General features: G+C 62.3%; 1 protein-coding gene across 10 annotated transcripts in view; it reads left to right on the top strand.

Moving 5' to 3' along the window:
• PPP1R12B (protein phosphatase 1 regulatory subunit 12B) overlaps positions 1 to 16,763 on the top strand; it is a 206,482-nt gene that overhangs the window by 186,349 nt on the left and 3,370 nt on the right. For 6 of the 10 annotated variants that reach the window (XM_068164654.1, XM_068164660.1, XM_068164659.1 and 3 more), the window contains 2 exons: positions 3,133 to 3,183; positions 8,369 to 8,549. In XM_068164654.1, the coding sequence (XP_068020755.1) occupies positions 3,133 to 3,183; positions 8,369 to 8,503 (186 nt within the window). In that variant the 3' untranslated portion in view covers positions 8,504 to 8,549. Of the gene's footprint in view, positions 1 to 3,132; positions 3,184 to 8,368; positions 8,554 to 16,763 lie in introns of all 10 variants that reach the window. The other 4 variants (XM_068164658.1, XM_068164656.1, XM_068164661.1 and 1 more) reach the window with 2 other exon arrangements.

The following is a 16,763-nucleotide window of genomic DNA, read 5'->3' as shown; positions in this document are numbered from 1 at the left end:
GTGGTAATTGTGTTCTGACCTTTGCAGTGCCTCAGAGTTTTCTGCTCTCCTTGCAAAGCAGCTCTGATTTCTGCCTCCCATCCCAGGAAGCTGCACAGCAAGGAATTGGCTTTGGATCTTGCTCAGGGACTGCTGCTGGTCCCTGATGCATGTTCCTGGGCCTTACAAACAGAGCAGAGGGGGACAAAGCAGAGCACTCCCTGGGTGTCATGGATGGAGCCAGCTCTGTCCCCTAGGCAGCCATGGATGGATCCAGCTCTGTCCCTCCAGGCAGCCATGGATGGATCCAGCTCTGTCCCTCCAGGCAGCCATGGATGGATCCAGCTCTGTCCCCTAGGTAGCCATGGATGGATCCAGCTCTGTCCCTCCAGGCAGCCATGGATGGATCCAGCCCTGTCCCCTAGGCAGCCATGGATGGATCCAGCTCTGTCCTCTAGGCAGCCATGGATGGATCCAGCTCTGTCCCTCCAGGCAGCCGTGGATGGATCCAGCTCTGTCCCCCTAGGCAGCCATGGATGGATCCAGCTCTGTCCCCTAGGCAGCCATGGATGGATCCAGCTCTGTCCCTCCAGGCAGCCATGGATGAATCCAGCCCTGTCCCCTAGGCAGCCATGGATGGATCCAGCTCTGTCCCTCCAGGCAGCCATGGATGGATCCAGCTCTGTCCCCTAGGCAGCCATGGATGGATCCAGCTCTGTCCCTCCAGGCAGCCATGGATGGATCCAGCTCTGTCCTCTAGGCAGCCATGGATGGATCCAGCTCTGTCCCTCCAGGCAGCCATGGATGGATCCAGCTCTGTCCTCTAGGCAGTCATGGATGGATCCAGCTCTGTCCCTCCAGGCAGCCATGGATGGATCCAGCTCTGTCCCCTAGGCAGCCATGGATGGATCCAGCTCTGTCCCCTAGGCAGTCATGGATGGATCCAGCTCTGTCCCCTAGGCAGCCATGGATGGATCCAGCTCTGTCCTCTAGGCAGCCATGGATGGATCCAGCTCTGTCCCTCCAGGCAGCCATGGATGGATCCAGCTCTGTCCTCTAGGCAGCCATGGATGGATCCAGCTCTGTCCTCTAGGCAGCCATGGATGGATCCAGCTCTGTCCCTCCAGGCAGCCATGGATGGATCCAGCTCTGTCCTCTAGGCAGCCATGGATGGATCCAGCTCTGTCCCTCCAGGCAGCCATGGATGGATCCAGCTCTGTCCCCTAGGCAGCCATGGATGGATCCAGCTCTGTCCCTCCAGGCAGCCATGGATGGATCCAGCTCTGTCCCCTAGGCAGCCATGGATGGATCCAGCTCTGTCCCTCCAGGCAGTCATGGATGGATCCAGCTCTGTCCCCCTAGGCAGCCATGGATGGATCCAGCTCTGTCTCTCCAGGCAGCCATGGATGGATCCAGCTCTGTCCCCCTAGGCAGCCATGGATGGATCCAGCTCTGTCCCTCCAGGCAGTCATGGATGGATCCAGCTCTGTCCCCCTAGGCAGCCATGGATGGATCCAGCTCTGTCCCCTAGGCAGCCATGGATGGATCCAGCTCTGTCCCCCTAGGCAGCCATGGATGGATCCAGCTCTGTCCCCTAGGCAGCCATGGATGGATCCAGCTCTGTCCTTCCAGGCAGCCATGGATGGATCCAGCTCTGTCCCCTAGGCAGCCATGGATGGATCCAGCTCTGTCCCTCCAGGCAGCCATGGATGGATCCAGCTCTGTCCCTGCAGGCAGCCATGGATGGATCCAGCTCTGTCCCTGGTTTCCAGATCCCCTGGCAGCAGCCAGCTCTGCAGCCCTGAGGCAGTCTGGCAGCAGCAGGATTCCCAGGCACCTTTCCCTGTTCACTGCTCATTATTGGATGGCCTTGCTGGGTTTCTCATTGCTCCTTTAGTGGGGAGCAGCTAAATCCATGGCTGCAGCCATGGAGCTCCACACCACATTCCACCAGCAGGAACTGACCAGGGGGATCACTGAGTGGGGTGGCTTCACTCAAGGGGAGTGAAGAAGCTCAGGCTGGGCCACATGCACCCAGCCCCTATCTCCAGCTGCTTCACAGCTGGCCTGCCCCCTCTGAGCAGCTCCTGGCTGTACCCAGTGTGCTGCTTTGAGATGTTTGTGGCCAAAGGGGTCTGCAGGAAAGCTGGAGAGGGACTTTTATGAGGGCCTGTGGTGATGGGACAGGGGGCAAGGGTTTGAAACTAGAGCAGGGTGGACATTAGGAAGAAGTTCTTTCCCATGAGGGTGGTGAGAGACTGGCACAGGCTGCCCAGGGAGGTGGTGGAAGCCTCATCCCTGGAGGTGTTCAAAGCCAGCCTGGATGAGGCCTGGAGCAAGCTGCTGTGGTGTGAGGTGTCCCTGCCTGTGGCAGGGGGTTGGAACTGGATGATCTTGAAGGTCCCTTCCAACCCAACCCCTCCATGGTGCTGTGGATGGTCCTAGAGAATTACAAGGCTTTGATGAAGAACTTCCTTAACATTTTTAGGCAGAAGTTCTTCCCCACGAGGGTGGTGAGAGCCTGGCACAGGCTGCCCAGGGAGGTGTAACACCAGACAGACCCTCGGGCTGGGGTCTGGCACTCAGAGGTGCCACCAAGGTGGCAAACCCAAGCAGCTGCCACTGAGACCTGGAGGTGCTAGAAGGTGTCCAGAGCAGGGCCAGGAGGAGGAGCAGAGGGCTGGAGCTGCTCTGCTGTGAGGACAGACTGAAGGAGTTGGGGTTGTGCAGGCTGGAGAGGAGAAGGCTCCCAGGAGACCTAATTGTGGCCTTCCAGGAGCTGCAGGGGGCTGCAGGAAAGCTGGGGAGGGACTTTGGAGGGTGTGAGGGAGGGATAGGACTGGGGGGGATGGAGCAGAACTAGAAGTGGGGAGCTGGAGATTGGCTGTGAGGAAGAAGTTGTTGGCCAGGAGGGTGGTGAGAGCCTGGCCCAGGCTGCCCAGGGAGGTGGTGGAAGCCTCCTGCCTGGAGGTGTTTGCAGCCAGGCTGGAGGTGGCTGTGAGCAAGCTGCTGTGGTGTGAGGTGTCCCTGGGCATGGCAGGGGCTTGGAGCTGGCTGAGCCTTGAGCTCCCTTCCAGCCCTGGCAGCTCTGTGACTCTGTGATGCTTCTTCTGAACCCCTGTGACCACCTCTGTTATCAATCCTTGTAAACAGGAGAAGCGAGCCCTGGAGCGGAAGCTGTCGGAGATGGAGGAGGAGATGAAGGTAAGAAATGAGCTCTTCACTCTATTCCATTTTTAATGCTTTGTTCCTGATGTCTTTGGGGACTGTTGGATATTAAAGATGTGCTTGGGAAGAGACTGAATTACCTCTGAGAGTGTTCCTTTCCGCAGCCAGCGCTGCCTTTCACGGCCAGGCTCTCCCGGCGTGCCGCGCTAATAAATGTCCAATTACCCTCCCTCTGACTGCACCAGATGTTTCACTGGTTGTGCTCTCCGAGCTGAGGGCTGTCAGGGCTGCTCTCCCGAGGTGCTCTCCCAGACTAACCCTCTGTGGCTCGCTGGGTTGCAGTGTGCCGATGCCCTCTGCTCCGAGTAGGCTGCAGCCCGCGCCCGGCCGCCGGCGTCCTCTCCGGATGGGTAAGAAGACCGAGCTGGCTTTCGAGGTCACACACACACTGGCCAGGAGAGAACACAGAGTGATTGTGTGGCTGTCCTCCCCTCCCAGAGCATGTCACTGGAGCCAGCCTGCAACAGCAGAGAGGAGCTGGCTCCCTGGTGATCTCTGCAGCATGGCTTCACTGGCACCAGGCACCGGCGCTCCCGCGCGCTCTCCTCTCTCCTGGCGTTGCTTCCCAGGATGGTTCTGCTCCTGCCACGGCTGGGATGGCCTGGGAGCACGGGGCTGGTGGGGAGCACTGCAGGGCAGGAAGCCTAAGAGCACCCAAAGCCTCACACCTGCTGCAGTGTTGCCCCACTTTACGCTCTGGGGCAATGCTTGTGTGCGCCCAGCGCCCTCTGCTCTGTGCCCTGCGCTTTCATCCCCTCGCAGCGGGAGCCAGCTGGGGCCAAGCTACTTGAAGAAGGAAGGAGCCCACCTGAGAGCTGTGAGCTCTTCCAGCACTGATGGAAGTGATGTTCTGCCACCCTGGAGGAGCTGCCAACTTTGTGTTTCTGTCTGAGGCTTGCTGCATTTACTGAGCACAGACCTTTGGAAGGAGCCCTGGGCTCCTGCTGCGCCTGAAACCACAAGGAGCGGCGGAAGGGTTTGGTGGAGTCTTCCTGTGAAGGCTTTTGTTTGCTCACAGAGGATGAGCTAGCCAGAAGGGCAAGGAGAAAGGCCTGAACGTGCCTGAATTCCAAATTCTCTGCTCACTGAGCAGGTAGCAACCTTTGGCTCCAGAGAGACCTTCCTGTAATTGCAGGAATGAGGCCTTGAAGGGGAGATGCAGGCGGGAGCCACCGGGGGCGTTTCTCCAGCCCTGCAGATCGCTGCACAGCCCGCAGAGGAGAAGACAAATTGGTGTCCTCTAGTGGCCTGTCGGCTTTGAAAGGTTCTTATTGGCTGGGAAGGCAGCTGGTGAAAGAAGGTGCCTGGAGGCTGCTCTGGGTCGGGCAGTCCGGAGCTGCAGGCTGCAGGTAGCCAAGGTGGTGCAAAAGGAGCAGCAGTGCCGCAAGCCTGACTTGGTCTTGTGTTGCCCCAAGGGACCTGCTGGATTCATGAGCTGCAGGAGCCTGAAAGTGAGCTGTCAGGTCCTTGAGAGTGGTGCCTTCTGTGCTCTGCTGTGTTCTTGCTGTGCTGAGCAGCCCAAGTGGCCTTTTGCTGGAAGAAGGAACAAGCAGGACAGCTGGAAATGCCTCTTCTAAGGTGCTGAGAGCCTGCCCCTGGTTTGTGCAGAAGCTGCAGCATGTGGTAAGTCCCTGGGTGCTGCGAGAGGTCTTTTCTGGCAGCCACTCCAGGGAAAGGAATACAACAGCTCTGCAGGGAAAGGAGCCCTCAGCTGGACCCCAGGCTGCTGTGCACACTGACACCCTGCCCTAGAGCAGCAGAGGCAGCCCAGGGGGCCTTGCCTGGAATGAGAGAGCCTCTGCAGGGCATGGGTGTTAATCCCAGCCCGGAGGCTGAGCCAGCAGGGCAAGGCTCTTCCTTCTGCTGAGACTCATCCCTGCTGCTTGCTCCACCAGTCGCCGGCCAGAAGGGACTTCAGCAAAGTCTCCGCTGCCCTTGGACCTGGGGGGCAGCAGGAGGGAGCAGCCAGGCTGCTGCCAGCTTAGCAGGGCTCAGGCAGCTCTGTGATTTGGGGAATCTCCCCACTGCTCTGTGAACTGAACCAGCTCACATCCAGCTTCTCAATCCAGCGTCCAGCTCTGTGCCTCAGCTGTCCTGGCCAGGACTCCTCTTCCTGCAGCTCTCTCCTTAGGATGCGGAGGCAGAGCAGCGCCCACAGGATGGTCCTTGGTCTGCTGTGTGCCCCAGGCTGTGCTGGAGGCAGAGAGCTTTGCTCCTTTCACGACTTTAACCCCTGCTGAGAAGCAGTCAGGAAGTGGAGAGGAGCAGGACCTGCCTGGTGATGCGGAGAGCTGCGTGGTGCCAGAGCTGCCCCTGCAGCCCCTCTGGCGAAGACTGAGCTGTGCAGCATCCTCCTGAGTGCCTGCAGCACTTGACTGGAGATCCAGAGCCTGGCTGAGCAGGGAGACAGAAAATGAGCTGAATTCAATGCCAAGTGCCTGAGGTCCCAACTTAACACAGCAGTTTTTCTTGAAGGTCAGAGCAGCAGCTCCTCTGCTCCGCAGCAGCTGCTCCTGGCTCCGCCTGCTCCGGGCGCTCCGACTCCCCCGGCGGCACAGCCACAAAACCTGGACCTGGAGGCAGGCTGAGCCGAGGTGAGAGAGCTGCTGTCAGGCAGCCAAGTATCAAGCAGAGTGATAAGCAATCACAGCAGGCTGGGCCAGGTTCTGCTCCTCACCCTTGGCTCCAGGCCCAGCTTCCCAGCTCTGCTGGGGCTCTGGGATAAGCTCTCAGCACTCAGCCCTTTGGTCACCTGAGCTGAGGCCGTGCTGAGCTTCCCTGCTCTGTTGCTGTGGAAAACCAAGGGGATGTCAGTGCCACAGGACACTGGAGGTTGGAAGGGAGCTCCAGAGATCATCCAAGCAGGATCACCCAGGGGAGTCTGCACAGGAATGCATCATCCAGGTGGATTTGGAAAGCCTGCAGAGAAGGAGACTCCACAACCTCTCTGGGCAGCCTGCTCCAGGGCTCTGGGAGCCTCACTGTGAAGAAGTTTCTCCTCATGCTGAGCTGAAATCCTCTGTCCCTGTTCCAGCCTGTCCCTGTTCTTCCTTTGTCTCATTACTGTGCACCACCGAGAAGAGCTTGGCCTCCTCCACCCCTCAGATATTGACAGGCATTGATCAGATCCTCTCAGCCTTCTCCTCTCCAGACTAAACAGCCCCAGGGCTCTCAGCCTCTCTTCAGGGGGGAGGTGCTCAGGTCCCTTCTCATCCTCGTGGCTCTCCCCTGGATTCTCTCCTCTCCATCTCAGGGAGCAGGGCAGCTGCTGGAGGTGATGTTGGATGTTTCCTGCCAGCTGTGTTGCCTGTGATGAAGCAGAGGACATTGGTTACCCCCTGGTGCCACCAGAAGCAATGGCTGCTCCAGGATGAGCCTTCCTGAGCGTGGCTTATGGCGTGGCAGAGGCTGTGACATCCCTCTGCGTCCCCAGCAAGCGCCGGGCTGGCTGGCACGGCTCGGGTGGCTTAAGGGATGGCTGGAGGTTTGCTCAGAGGGCATCCCACTGCTGAGGTGTCCCTGCAGCTCTCCTGCAGCTGGGTGGTTGTAGCCCTGTCTCAGGACCTGTTGGTTTGTCCAGTGTCAAGATTGTGCTGGCACAGCCCAAGCAGCAGGAGCTGCCTGGTCAGAGCGATGCCCTCGGGCAGCTCAGGCCCCGTCCTTTGCTGGCTCCCTCCACTTCTCTTGGCTTTGCCCAGCCCAGGGTGAGGTGTGTGGGTTCCTCAGTGGGGAGCAGGGGCAGTGCTTTTGGGTGGCTGAGAATCAAGCTGTGGATGGGGCTGCACAAAGTACAGCAGCAAGCCCTTGGACAAAGTGTGCTGGGATGCAGCAGGTTCCTTGCCAGCAGCAGCCAGCTCCGTGCCGTGCAGGCTGGGAGGAGGGTCCTGCAGGGTCACAGTCTTCTGGATAAGGACAGGCACTGACCTCCCTTTGAGCAGTTTCTGCTTGTTGAATGGCAGAAAGGAATCCCCTCCCCAGCAGGCTCTTCCTTCATCTCTCTCCTGGAGGCTCCTGAATGAGAGGACACAGGAGGAGCACACTGGTTGTGAGCCGCTTTGGTTCTGGGCTCGGCTTCTTTCCTACCTCTCCCTGCTGGTGTCTTTTGGAGGAGGCTTTCCTCCTCATGTGGCCCTGCTGCCCAGCAGCTGTTGGGAGGGCAGAGGCCCAGGATGCTGCTCAGCAAGCAGCTGCCCAGCCCTCAGCATGCCCTGTGCCCAGGCCTGGTGCCAGTGGCCAGCAGGTTTCGCTCTGGTGTCGCTGGGCAAACGTTGTCCTTGGAGAGCTGGTGATGTCCACGTGGCTCTGACCACCTCCCCTTGTGCCTCCCTCGTTGCTTCTCTGTTCTGTGTCTCCCTGTTGCTGCTGTACCTGTGCTAGTCCCAGCTCTGGGCTGGGTTTCAGCAGTGTCCCTTGCATGCTCCTCTCTCCTGTAAGCAGGAATTGCTGCGTTCCGACCTCCGGGAGCTGCTGTCCCTCCAGCTCCTCCTGCTCAGCGAGCAGCTCAAGGCTCTCACTCTGGAGAGCAGAGATGAATTGAGCTCTGTGACAAAGAAGAGCTGAATCTGAGTAGAGAGGAAAACCCCCACACCCCCCAGAGCAGGCAGGACCCTGGCAGCCCCCACAGCCCTCACCTGGGTGCTGCAGGGATGTGAGCAGTCGTGGTCCCTGTCTGGTCTGCTGTAGGCCTCCTGCAGGTGCTTCAGTCTGTGCCTTTGCAGGCTCCCAGGAGCCTCTGATTGCTTTTTGCTCCCCAAGACTGCTTTAGCTTCCAGAGATACAGAAAGCAAAGGAGCTCCAAGGACATTCCCAGGCTTCCAGCAGTGTCTCCTAAGCCTGTGTAGGTGGTAGGTCAGTCCAGGGGTGGATCTCACGGTCTGGGGGAGGCTGTCCTGCTTTCTGCTGGGGCAAACTTCCTTCTGACTTCTTAAATGCCTTTGGGAGGGGGCCTGGAGAAGGGGCTGGTTCCCAAACCACCTTGTAAGGCTTTCCCTGCACACACCTGAGCTGCTCCCCACCCAGCTCCCACTCCTACTAATTTTTCCTTTGATTCTCTTCTGTTCCTTTTCCTCCCTGTGGACTAAATTCACCTTTCTGTGCCCCTCTGTCTCTGTGGTTTGTTCTCTCTCTGTATTCTTCTGTCCACTCCTCTCACCCTCTGCAGAATCTCCACCAGCTCAAACAGATTCACACTCTGAGGCAGATGAATGAGCAACTGCTGGCTGAGAACAGGGCTCTGACCCGGGTGGTGGCCAGACTCTCTCTGCCTGCCAAGCCCTCGGAATCAGAGGAGCTGTAGCTGCCTCCCCTCCGGCTCTTCTCGCCTCCCTCCTCCACTCTTCCAGGCAGGTCTCCGCTGCTCCCTGCTGCCTGCCTGCTCTCCAGGCCCTCTGGTGAAGCTTGTGGCTGCAAAGCAGCATGTGGCCAAGGACCCTCTGGCAGACAGAAGCATGGTGCTGCTGCTGCTGCCCAGCTGAGGCAGGGCCTCTCTGCAGGCTCTGCCCAGCCCTGCTGACCTTTGCTGCGCTCGGCAGCTGCTGCTGGCCTCGCCGGTTACTAACTGCCCACACCCGGGGGGGGCCTTGTCCCTGGGGTCCCAGCAGCTGGGAGAGAAGCTCCAGGACTTGCTCCCTGCCTTGAGACAAGCACTCAGGGCTGGGTGGATGGCACTGACTCACAGGTTCACTAACTGGGTTGGAAGGGACCCTCCAGGGTCATCTTGTCCAAGCTCCCTGCGGGCAGCAGGGACACCTCCAGCTAGAGCAGGCTGCCCAGGGACACAGCCAGGAATGGCTCCAGGGAGGGGGCCCCAGCCACTGAGATGGCTCCTAAGAAGTGACAGATCAGCCACTGCCCTTTGGCTCTCACAGAGCCTTCCACAGAGTCCTTTTGTTTGGATCATACCTTTAAGGCCATCAAGTCCAACCCTGCCTCCAGCACCACCAGGTCACCACCCATCCAAGTCCCTCAGCACCACAACTACCATCCTGCCCCTGCCCATGGCTGGGGGGGTGTCTCATCAGTGCCATGATAGCCAGCAGCCCCTGCCCATTGCCCTGCCCTGGCAGAGGTGTTCTGTGCCACTGCTCATGCTGGAGTTCCTTCTGAGCTGGCCTTGGTCCCCTGGGAAGCTGCCACCCAGCCCTTGGGTCACCACAGGCAGGGGGAGCAGGGCAGCACATTTCTGTGCACATTTGAGGCAGGAGGGTGATTTTTTTGGCAGACCCCCCCCTGGGCAGGGCTCAGAGGGTCTCCTTGGTCACTCAAGCAAGGAGGCCAAGCTCCCTCCCTCCTTTGAAGCAGAGAGTTCTGAGCTTGCAGGCTGCAGCATCCTCTCTGCCTCCTGCACCCAGGGTGCCACACACACACACACACAGAGCCACCCTGCAGGTCATTGAGCCCAGCCAGCACCTAACATCTGTGCACAGCTGGCAGATCATGTCCCAAACAGCTCTTGAACACCTCCAGGGATGAGGACTCCACCACTGCCCTGGGCAGCCTGGGCCAGGGCCTCATGACCCTTGTGGGGAAGAAATGTTTCCTAATGTCCAACCTGAGCCTCCCCTGGTGCTGCCCTGAGGCCATTTCCTCTCCTCCCAGCACTGTTACCTGGGAGAAGAGGCCAGGCCCCACCTCCCTGCAGCCTCCTCTCAGGGGGCTGTAGGGAGCAAGGAGGTCTCCCTCAGCCTCCTCTGCTCCAGCCTGAACATCCCCAGCTCCCTCAGCTGCTCCTCTTAGGACCTCGAGTACAAGACCTCTCACCTGCCTCATTGCCCTTCTGGCCCAGGCAGGGCTGGAGCAGGCAGGGCTGGAGCAGGCAGGGCTGGCCCAGGCAGGGCTGGAGCAGGCAGGGCTGGAGCAGGCAGGGCTGGCCCAGGGAGGGCTGGAGCAGGCAGGGCTGGCCCAGGCAGGGCTGGAGCAGGCAGGGCTGGCCCAGGCAGGGCTGGAGCAGGCAGGGCTGGAGCAGGCAGGGCTGGAGCAGGCAGGGCTGGCCCAGGGAGGGCTGGCCCAGGCAGGGCTGGAGCAGGCAGGGCTGGCCCAGGCAGGGCTGGAGCAGGCAGGGCTGGAGCAGGCAGGGCTGGCCCAGGCAGGGCTGGCCCAGGGAGGGCTGGCCCAGGGAGGGCTGGCCCAGGCAGGGCTGGAGCAGGCAGGGCTGGAGCAGGCAGGGCTGGAGCAGGCAGGGCTGGCCCAGGGAGGGCTGGCCCAGGCAGGGCTGGAGCAGGCAGGGCTGGCCCAGGCAGGGCTGGAGCAGGCAGGGCTGGCCCAGGCAGGGCTGGCCCAGGCAGGGCTGGAGCAGGCAGGGCTGGAGCAGGCAGGGCTGGCCCAGGGAGGGCTGGAGCAGGCAGGGCTGGCCCAGGCAGGGCTGGAGCAGGCAGGGCTGGAGCAGGCAGGGCTGGCCCAGGCAGGGCTGGAGCAGGCAGGGCTGGAGCAGGCAGGGCTGGAGCAGGCAGGGCTGGCCCAGGCAGGGCTGGAGCAGGCAGGGCTGGCCCAGGCAGGGCTGGAACAGGCAGGGCTGGAACAGGCAGGGCTGGAGCAGGCAGGGAGCCCTCTCTCCATCTTCTGGTTTAGGTTCAGTGCAGAGCAATTAGTGCTGGCAGTGCAAGGACAAAGCTGCTCTGGCTCTGCCCTGGCACCCCAGGCAGCTCAGCCACATCTCCTTCCTTGCTACTCCACTGGCTGAGTGCTAAAATCAAGCTGTAACTGCTGCTTTCCTGGGGCCCTCCCTGCCTTTTGCAGGTTAGTAGGCACAAACAGGGCCCTTCAGAGCCAGCTCTTCTGTTAGCAAAGGAAGCAGCACTGTGGTCTCCTGGGCTGGAGTTGGCCCCAAGGCACGAAATAGAAGTATCCAATAATCTATTCTTAGCTGGGAGGTGGCAGCAGAGCTGATTAACCTCAGGAACAAACTAACCTGGGGAATTGTGGCTTCCCCCTTCCAGGAGCCTCAGCCTGGGAGGGTGGCACAGGCAGAAGGAGGAGGAGGCTGGTGGTGTGTGACCTGGATTGTGCAGCTGGGCAGGCTGAAGGAGCTCAGCACCCTTCTGCTCTCAGCCTGCAGAAGTGTTCTGAGCCTGTGGCTGGGAGTTTAAAGTCATTCTGCTTCCCACAGCACTTCCAGGTCTGAGAGGGCAAAGTGAGCAAAACCATTTCCAGACTCTGAGAATCAAAGAGGCTGGAAGGGACCTCTGGAGATCATCCAGGCATGGAATCCCAGAGCTGGCAGGGCTGGAAGGGAGCTCGAGGCTCAGCCAGCTCCAAGCCCCTGCCATGGGCAGGGACACCTCACACCACAGCAGCTTGCTCACAGCCACCTCCAGCCTGGCTGCAAACACCTCCAGGCAGGAGGCTTCCACCACCTCCCTGGGCAGTCCAACCCCACTGCTAGCTCAGGGTCACCTGCTTGAGGCTGCACAGGAACCCATCCAGGCATCTGGAATCTTTCCAGAGAGGGAGGCTCCACCACCTCTCTGGGCAGCCTGCTCCAGGGCTCTGCCACCCTCACAGCAGAGAAGTTTCTCTTCAGTTCAAGTGAAACCTGCTGTAGTCTCTCCCCACTGCCCCTTGTGCCCCTTGTCCCAGCACTGGGCAGGGCCCAGCCCCATGCTCATGGCCTCCAGCTGCACTCACACTCTGCAGGTCACTGCTCTCTCTCTCTCTCACTTTCTCTCCTCCCAGCGTTGCTGCTTCCCCCCTGCTGCCTCCCATCTGCTCTGCAGGGCCATGGCTGCACTGATCCTGCTCAGCTTGCTCAGGGGCCTGCAGTTCAGTGCTGGAGTCCAAGCTGTGGAGGAGCCTCATGGCTGCAAACTCTGCTGGGCTTCCTCAGCTCTTTCAGCAGGTGGCACAGGATGGTGCTGGTGCTGGTGCTGGTGCTGGTGCCTGCCAGCCTTGGCTCAGGCATCACAGCTGTGCCACTGGTGCCAGCTCAGACTCCCCCTCCTCCTGCAGCACAGCACCCCAAATGCACACAGTGCCTGCAGTGCCTCCTCTGGTGTCACAGGCAGCACACAGCACAGCCCTGCTGCCCAGCCCAGCCTGGTGCTGAGCCTGGTGCTGAGCCTGGTGCTGCGCCTGGTGCTGCCCCTGGTGCTGCCCCTGGTGCTGCCCCTGGTGCTGTCCCTGGTGCTGTCCCTGGTGCTGCGCCTGGTGCTGTCCCTGGTGCTGCGCCTGGTGCTGTCCCTGGTGCTGAGCCTGGTGCTGTCCCTGGTGCTGCGCCTGGTGCTGAGCCTGGTGCTGAGCCTGGTGCTGAGCCTGGTGCTGAGCCTGGTGCTGTCCCTGGTGCTGTCCCTGGTGCTGCGCCTGGTGCTGTCCCTGGTGCTGCGCCTGGTGCTGCCCCTGGTGCTGCCCCTGGTGCTGTCCCTGGTGCTGTCCCTGGTGCTGTCCCTGGTGCTGTCCCTGGTGCTGAGCCTGGTGCTGTCCCTGGTGCTGCGCCTGGTGCTGCCCCTGGTGCTGCCCCTGGTGCTGCCCCTGGTGCTGTCCCTGGTGCTGTCCCTGGTGCTGAGCCTGGTGCTGCCCCTGGTGCTGTCCCGGGTGCTGAGCCTGGTGCTGTCCCTGGTGCTGCGCCTGGTGCTGTCCCTGGTGCTGAGCCTGGTGCTGCCCCTGGTGCTGAGCCTGGTGCTGAGCCTGGTGCTGCCCCTGGTGCTGTCCCGGGTGCTGAGCCTGGTGCTGAGCCTGGTGCTGCCCCTGGTGCTGTCCCGGGTGCTGAGCCTGGTGCTGTCCCTGGTGCTGCGCCTGGTGCTGTCCCTGGTGCTGAGCCTGGTGCTGCCCCTGGTGCTGAGCCTGGTGCTGAGCCTGGTGCTGCCCCTGGTGCTGTCCCGGGTGCTGAGCCTGGTGCTGTCCCTGGTGCTGTCCCTGGTGCTGCCCCTGGTGCTGAGCCTGGTGCTGTCCCTGGTGCTGAGCCTGGTGCTGAGCCTGGTGCTGAGCCTGGTGCTGTCCCTGGTGCTGCCCCTGGTGCTGAGCCTGGTGCTGCCCCTGGTGCTGTCCCGGGTGCTGAGCCTGGTGCTGTCCCTGGTGCTGCCCCTGGTGCTGTCCCTGGTGCTGTCCCGGGTGCTGAGCCTGGTGCTGTCCCTGGTGCTGCCCCTGGTGCTGAGCCTGGTGCTGCCCCTGGTGCTGTCTCTGGTGCTGAGCCTGGTGCTGCCCCTGGTGCTGCCCCTGGTGCTGTCCCTGGTGCTGCCCCTGGTGCTGTCCCTGGTGCTGAGCCTGGTGCTGCCCCTGGTGCTGTCCCTGGTGCTGCCCCTGGTGCTGTCCCGGGTGCTGAGCCTGGTGCTGCCCCTGGTGCTGAGCCTGGTGCTGAGCCTGGTGCTGCCCCTGGTGCTGAGCCTGGTGCTGTCCCTGGTGCTGAGCCTGGTGCTGAGCCTGGTGCTGAGCCTGGTGCTGTCCCTGGTGCTGCCCCTGGTGCTGTCCCGGGTGCTGAGCCTGGTGCTGTCCCTGGTGCTGAGCCTGGTGCTGTCCCTGGTGCTGTCCCTGGTGCTGAGCCTGGTGCTGTCCCTGGTGCTGAGCCTGGTGCTGAGCCTGGTGCTGAGCCTGGTGCTGCCCCTGGTGCTGAGCCTGGTGGTGCTCTATGCCCCTGGTGCTGTCCCTGGTGCTGCTCTGCTCCCCTGCAGCTCTGTCACAGTTCCTCCGTCCCCAGGGGGCTGTCGGCTGCAGCTGTCCTGCCCCCAGCCCCGGGCAGCTTCTGCCTGCCCTGGGCCCTCGGCCTGGGAGTGCTGAGCTGTGCTCAGGAGGCTGCCCGGGGGCACAGCTGGGCAGTGTTTGCTCTGCTCCTTGCCCCCCAACAGGGGCTGCCTGGGGGCACAGCTGGGCAGTGTTTGCTCTGCTCCTTGCCCCCAGCAGGGGCTGCCCGGGGGGCACAGCTGGGCAGTGTTTGCTCTGCTCCTTGCCCCCAGCAGGAGCTGCCCGGGGGGCAGAGCTGGGCAGTGCTTGCTCTGCTCCTTGCCCCCAGCAGAGGCTGCCTGGGGGCACAGCTGGGCAGTGTTTGCTCTGCTCCTTGCCCCCCAGCAGGGGCTGCCTGGGGGCACAGCTGGGCAGTGTTTGCTCTGCTCCTTGCCCCCAGCAGGAGCTGCCTGGGGGCACAGCTGGGCAGTGTTTGCTCTGCTCCTTGCCCCCAGCAGAGGCTGCCCGGGGGGCACAGCTGGGCAGTGTTTGCTCTGCTCCTTGCCCCCAGCAGGGGCTGCCCGGGGGCACAGCTGGGCAGTGTTTGCTCTGCTCCTTGCCCCCCCAGCAGAGGCTGCCCGGGGGCACAGCTGGGCAGTGTTTGCTCTGCTCCTTGCCCCCAGCAGGAGCTGCCTGGGGGCACAGCTGGGCAGTGTTTGCTCTGCTCCTTGCCCCCCAGCAGAGGCTGCCCGGGGGCACAGCTGGGCAGTGTTTGCTCTGCTCCTTGCCCCCCAGCAGAGGCTGCCCGGGGGCACAGCTGGGCAGTGTTTGCTCTGCTCCTTGCCCCCCAGCAGGGGCTGCCTGGGGGCACAGCTGGGCAGTGTTTGCTCTGCTCCTTGCCCCCCAGCAGGGGCTGCCTGGGGGCACAGCTGGGCAGTGTTTGCTCTGCTCCTTGCCCCCCAGCAGGGGCTGCCTGGGGGCACAGCTGGGCAGTGCTTGCTCTGCTCCTTGCCCCCCAGCAGGGGCTGCCTGGGGGCACAGCTGGGCAGTGTTTGCTCTGCTCCTTGCCCCCCAGCAGGGGCTGCCTGGGGGCACAGCTGGGCAGTGCTTGCTCTGCTCCTTGCCCCCCAGCAGGGGCTGCCTGGGGGCACAGCTGGGCAGTGCTTGCTCTGCTCCTTGCCCCCAGCAGGGGCTGCCTGGGGGCACAGCTGGGCAGTGTTTGCTCTGCTCCTTGCCCCCCAGCAGGGGCTGCCTGGGGGCACAGCTGGGCAGTGTTTGCTCTGCTCCTTGCCCCCCAGCAGGGGCTGCCTGGGGGCACAGCTGGGCAGTGCTTGCTCTGCTCCTTGCCCCCCAGCAGGGGCTGCCTGGGGGCACAGCTGGGCAGTGCTTGCTCTGCTCCTTGCCCCCAGCAGGGGCTGTCTCCAGGCGGTGTGAGGCAGGGCAGCAGCGGAGCTGTGGCCCTGGGCTGGTTGCTCTCCGTGGTGCTGCTGAGGCTCTGTGGCATCAGCCCTGCCAAAGCCAGGGGCAGAACTTTGCAGTGCTCGGTGGTGGGCACATGCCAGCCTGCAAACCACCTCAGGCCTGGGACTCTCCACCTGCAAAGCTCAGCGGTGCTGAGCTGCCCTGGACCAGAGGGCACCAGGCTGTGCTGGGGCTGTGCCCTGCAGCTCAGCACTGCTCTGCTGCTCCCCTGGGCTGCCAAGCACTTGGGTGCTGCCTCTCACCTGGCCATGGCAAATCACACCAGGGTCATGGCTGCTGTCCTGGTGCCAGCCCTGCCCTGGGCTGTGGCTCTCACTCCTCCGTGGGCTCCACTGAGGTGCCTTGGAAGTGTCACAGGCTGAGGCTCTGGCAGCCTCTCACAGCTTTACCTCAGCATCCCTCCTGCTGCCCTTCCCCCTCCTCCCTCTCTTGTAGAACCTCCTGCCTGGAGCATCCACCCCAGCAGGGACAGGGTCAGGGCTGGGCACACTGGGGCCAGGCATGGCTTGGGCTGGCTGTGACAGGAGGGCACTGCCCCAGGTGGGAGCTGATCTCTGCCCTGCTTTTGGTGGCTGTGGCCATGGAGAGGCTGCAGCTGAGAGGAACAGGCAGGAGGCTGTGGTCAGAGCTGAAACTGCAGCCTGGGAAGAAGGAGAAGGTTTAGAGGGGATTTGATTCCGAGCCAGTTCCTCTAAGATCCACCTTGGCAGGGGGAAGGCATCACTGAGCTCATGCCAGTGCCCTTTGTGCCTCCACCCTGGCACCTTCCAGCAGGCCCTGGGGCTGGTGGCCCTCAGGGCTGATGGCTCCTGTGGTGTAGGTCACTGCTGTGTCACACCCTGAGACAGGAGCCTGGGGGCTCCCTCCAGCCCCCAGCGAAGTCTGTGCCGGCAGGGGGTGAGGCAAGGGGGAGCCAGCAGAAAGCAGAAGGCTGGAGAGGGTCTCTGGAACTCCTCCTCCTCTCTCTCCAAGCAGCAGCTGTGTGCAGACCCCTGGCTGGGCCCCAGCATTCCAAGCTGAGCACCAAGGAGGCTTCTCCAGTGCCAGGATGTTCTACCACCCTCTGGCCTCGGCTCCTGGAGAGCCTCAGGAGCTCTGGGGCCGTTCCAGGGAGGTTTTGCAAACCAGGCCAGTGCTGAGTTACTGTTTGCTTCCCCCTCCAGGCCTGGCAAAATGGAACAAACACATCAGGGGAAAAGCAAACAGCTCTGCAGCCCTCTGCTGAGCCCTGCAGAGCCTCTGGGAGCAGCTTGGGGATGAAACAGCTCAGAAATGGTTTCTGCCCTCCCAGGCTGCTCCTGACCTTATGCTGCGCCCACAGCACCGCTTCTCACCATGGGATTCCCAGCTCCAGGGCCTCCCTGGCTCTCTGCTGTGCTCAAGTCCCCTCTCAGCCTCTCCACACAGTCTGGCAAAGCCCTGGAGAGGCCAGGGAGAGCTCCTGGCGTGAGCCCTGCGCGGGGTGGAGGCTGTGCAGGAGGCTCTGC

This window comes from Melanerpes formicivorus, unplaced genomic scaffold (assembly GCF_026170545.1).
Source record: "Melanerpes formicivorus ecotype bairdi unplaced genomic scaffold, bMelFor1.0.p_v2 SCAF_82, whole genome shotgun sequence".
In the NCBI taxonomy this organism is placed as follows: domain Eukaryota; kingdom Metazoa; phylum Chordata; class Aves; order Piciformes; family Picidae; genus Melanerpes; species Melanerpes formicivorus.
Note: the sequence above shows the minus strand (reverse complement) of the source record. Positions and strands in the feature narration are given on the sequence as shown.